Below are 2,773 nucleotides of genomic sequence, written 5' to 3'. Positions count from 1 at the left end.
AATCGACCCCCCCCCCTATCCTTCTTGGCCAGCAGGTTGCGAATAGCCGTGCAAAAGGAAGTAGAGACAGACTCATACAAAAGTACGTCTTTTTTTCTTTCTTGCATTCTTCCCCTATCATTCCCTTCTTGGCTTTTTTTTTGGGGGGTTTTGAGGGTGGAGAAGGCAGTTGATTTAATATTTGGTGCTCTCGCTGGCGTTCAGGTCGTGTTTCACCACCAGGCAGTGGCATCGGGCGTGTTCGATTTCCCCTGTGGGCGGTATGGCGGAATTCGACTTGATGGACGATGCGGAGGAGGTCGTGCACCCCCTCTGCCTCTGCCTGAACCAAGACTCCTCGCGTGTCGGCGTGGGCCATGCCAAGGGATACGTCGTCTACCGCGTCCACCGCCACAATACGAACGTAACTGCTGCTGGCGGTGGTGGTGAGAAGAGTGTGGAGGGGGCGATGACGTCATTGGGGACGCCTTTCTGTACAACAGTTGAGGTGGTATTCCCGCAGCGTAGGGCCACAGCCGCCTCGACGCCGACGTCGTGGGATGTGGCGCTGGGCACGCCACAGCGATCTCTCTCGGCGCGCGTCAGAAATGAGCGGGGTGCGCGTCAGAGGGATGAAGCGGAGGTAACCGGCGGCGATCCGCTGATTGCCGAACTCACCCAAAGTCCAACACAACCGTGCCTGCCAGGTGTAGAGGGCGACGATGTCGCAGGAAACCAGCAGCAGCAAGGCGGTGAGGCTGCCGCCGACGGCACAGCTGCTACTTCCGCGCTGTTTTCGTCCAGCTCCATGTCAACGCTGCCGGTGGTGCATAGCACGCATTTGGTGCGGCCGTCAAGCGACGAGCAGCTTGTGCCGACGGAGGCGGGCGTCGGTGTCATGGCGCTGCTGTACAAGACGCAGTTTGTCGCGGTTGTCGGTGGCGGCCCGTACCCAATCGGCCCGGGCAACGTTGTGAAGCTGTTCGTCACGGGCAGCATGTGGGCCGACCGCCAGGTGCGCGTGCCCGACACGGTAGAAGGGCTACGGCTCGATCACCGTCTAATCATTATCCTCACCACTGCGGAGCTGCGGCTGCACAGCTTCGAGACGCAGCAGTGTGTTTTCTCACTGCCGCTGCGGAAGGACGCCGTTGCCCCTGGGATCTCGTCGGGGCTCGGTGCCAGTGGATCTGTAGCAGAGCAATGGCAGAGTGGCGCGGCAAGTGCGGCGGAGTTTGCTGCCGCCATGCGACACCTCGCACCGCTCGCGATTGACTACGGCAAGAAGTGCCTCTCTTTCCGCAGCTCTGCGCGTGGTTTCAGCTTGGTACGCTACGATGCAGAGTCATCGATGGGAAGCTGGATGGGCGCTGAGCTGCTGGCAACCGTGCCGTTCGCACACGAGCACAGACTTGCCTCGCTGACGATGGATCTTAGCACCCTTTCGGGGTGCAAACGCTGGCACATCGCCACCAGCAGCGAGCATGCAACGCTGATACGTATCTGGCGCTACTGCGAAAGAACGGACACCTCGTCCCGTGGGGGGGATGCTTCTGCACCTGCCAGCGTCGGTGTCGGTGAGGCGCCCCCAAGAAGTGACGGTGAAAATGATGAGAACCAGCTTCCTGGTTACTTTGTGAAACTAAAGCAGGTGCGCAACGCGACACTGCCAACGCCGATATACCAAATGCAGTTCCTTGGGGAAGCCTTTCTCTTCTGTATCTCAGGGAATATGCTTAAAGTGTTTTTTGTCGGCGAACGTGAGGAGGCGAAGCCGTATGACGTCAGCACGAAGGACCCGAGCAAGGTTATTCGCGCGCAGAATAACCACTCGTCACTGCACCATCTTGGGGTCGTGTCGGAGTACTTCCAGTCCGAGTGGGCCGCCTGTGAGTGTCTGCTACCGTTGACAGACAATACGTTTCTCCCGAAGTGGGTGCAAGCCACCACCGGCGCGCAGCGGCTGCATCTTCTGCGCGGCCTTGGCTCCCTTAGAAGCCCCAACGAGCAGCTGGGCATCGCGTCTCGCGAGCAAGCCATACCTCCTGCTGATGCCGGCACAGAGGAGAGCTTGTTCCTGAGTGGTGGCTCGCAGTGTCAAGGACAAATGACGCAGAGCGTGCACTCAACGCAACACGCAGAGTTCAGCCTGTCGGGGGACTGGGGCTCTGGGTTTCGCCGCTATGTTTCACAACAGGTGGTGCCGGTGATGGAGAGTGCGAGTCGTATTGCGATGAGTTACTGGGTGTTTGGCGGAGGTGGGCAAAGCAACTCCAGAAGCAGCGGCGCTGCAGAGTCGCAATCGGGGTGTGCGATAGATCGCAACGGTGGTGCAGATGGCGGTGGTGGTGGCAGTGGCAACCTGCACGTGCAGCGGGACTACACAACTGTGACAGAGGTCGCGCAGTCGCTCGTTGTGTGGTGGGAGCGGCCGGCGTACTGGCAGCTGGACCGGATGATAAATGCCTCGACGCAGGACTACCCTCGAACTGGTGGTGAGACTGGCACTGGTGGTGTACCGGTGCTGCTGCAGAAGCAGGGTGGCGGCAAGGCAGTGCTGTACTGCGTCACATGCGACGGCAGCGCCGTCAGCTTTGTCTTTGATCCTATTGTGGGGACAATTGAGTGCAGTAGGGCGGCTGAGGGCTTATCCTGCTCTGCGGCAACGTAAATAGTGCTCTTCTTTTTTGGTGAATTGGTGTGGTCAAGGCGGTGGATTTCATTGTTGTTTCTTTCGATTACTACTTGTACACGTGATCGCAGTTTGTGGCCATGTGATTGCTGGCGTAAGTAT

The 2,773-nt window shown here is 59.0% G+C and overlaps 1 protein-coding gene across 1 annotated transcript; it reads left to right on the top strand.

Moving 5' to 3' along the window:
• Nucleotides 1-262: 262 nt before the first annotated feature.
• Nucleotides 263-2,650, top strand: DQ04_15811000 (hypothetical protein; the record flags this gene model as incomplete). The annotated part of the gene is made up of 1 exon (XM_009317371.1): nt 263-2,650. One exon carries the CDS (start codon nt 263-265, stop codon nt 2,648-2,650), a length of 2,388 nt encoding a protein of 795 aa, XP_009315646.1.
• Nucleotides 2,651-2,773: the final 123 nt, after the last annotated feature.

Source organism: Trypanosoma grayi, assembly GCF_000691245.1.
Source record: "Trypanosoma grayi strain ANR4 Tgr_1581_V1, whole genome shotgun sequence".
In the NCBI taxonomy this organism is placed as follows: Eukaryota; Euglenozoa; class Kinetoplastea; order Trypanosomatida; family Trypanosomatidae; genus Trypanosoma; species Trypanosoma grayi.
This window is presented reverse-complemented; position numbering and strand designations above follow the sequence as displayed.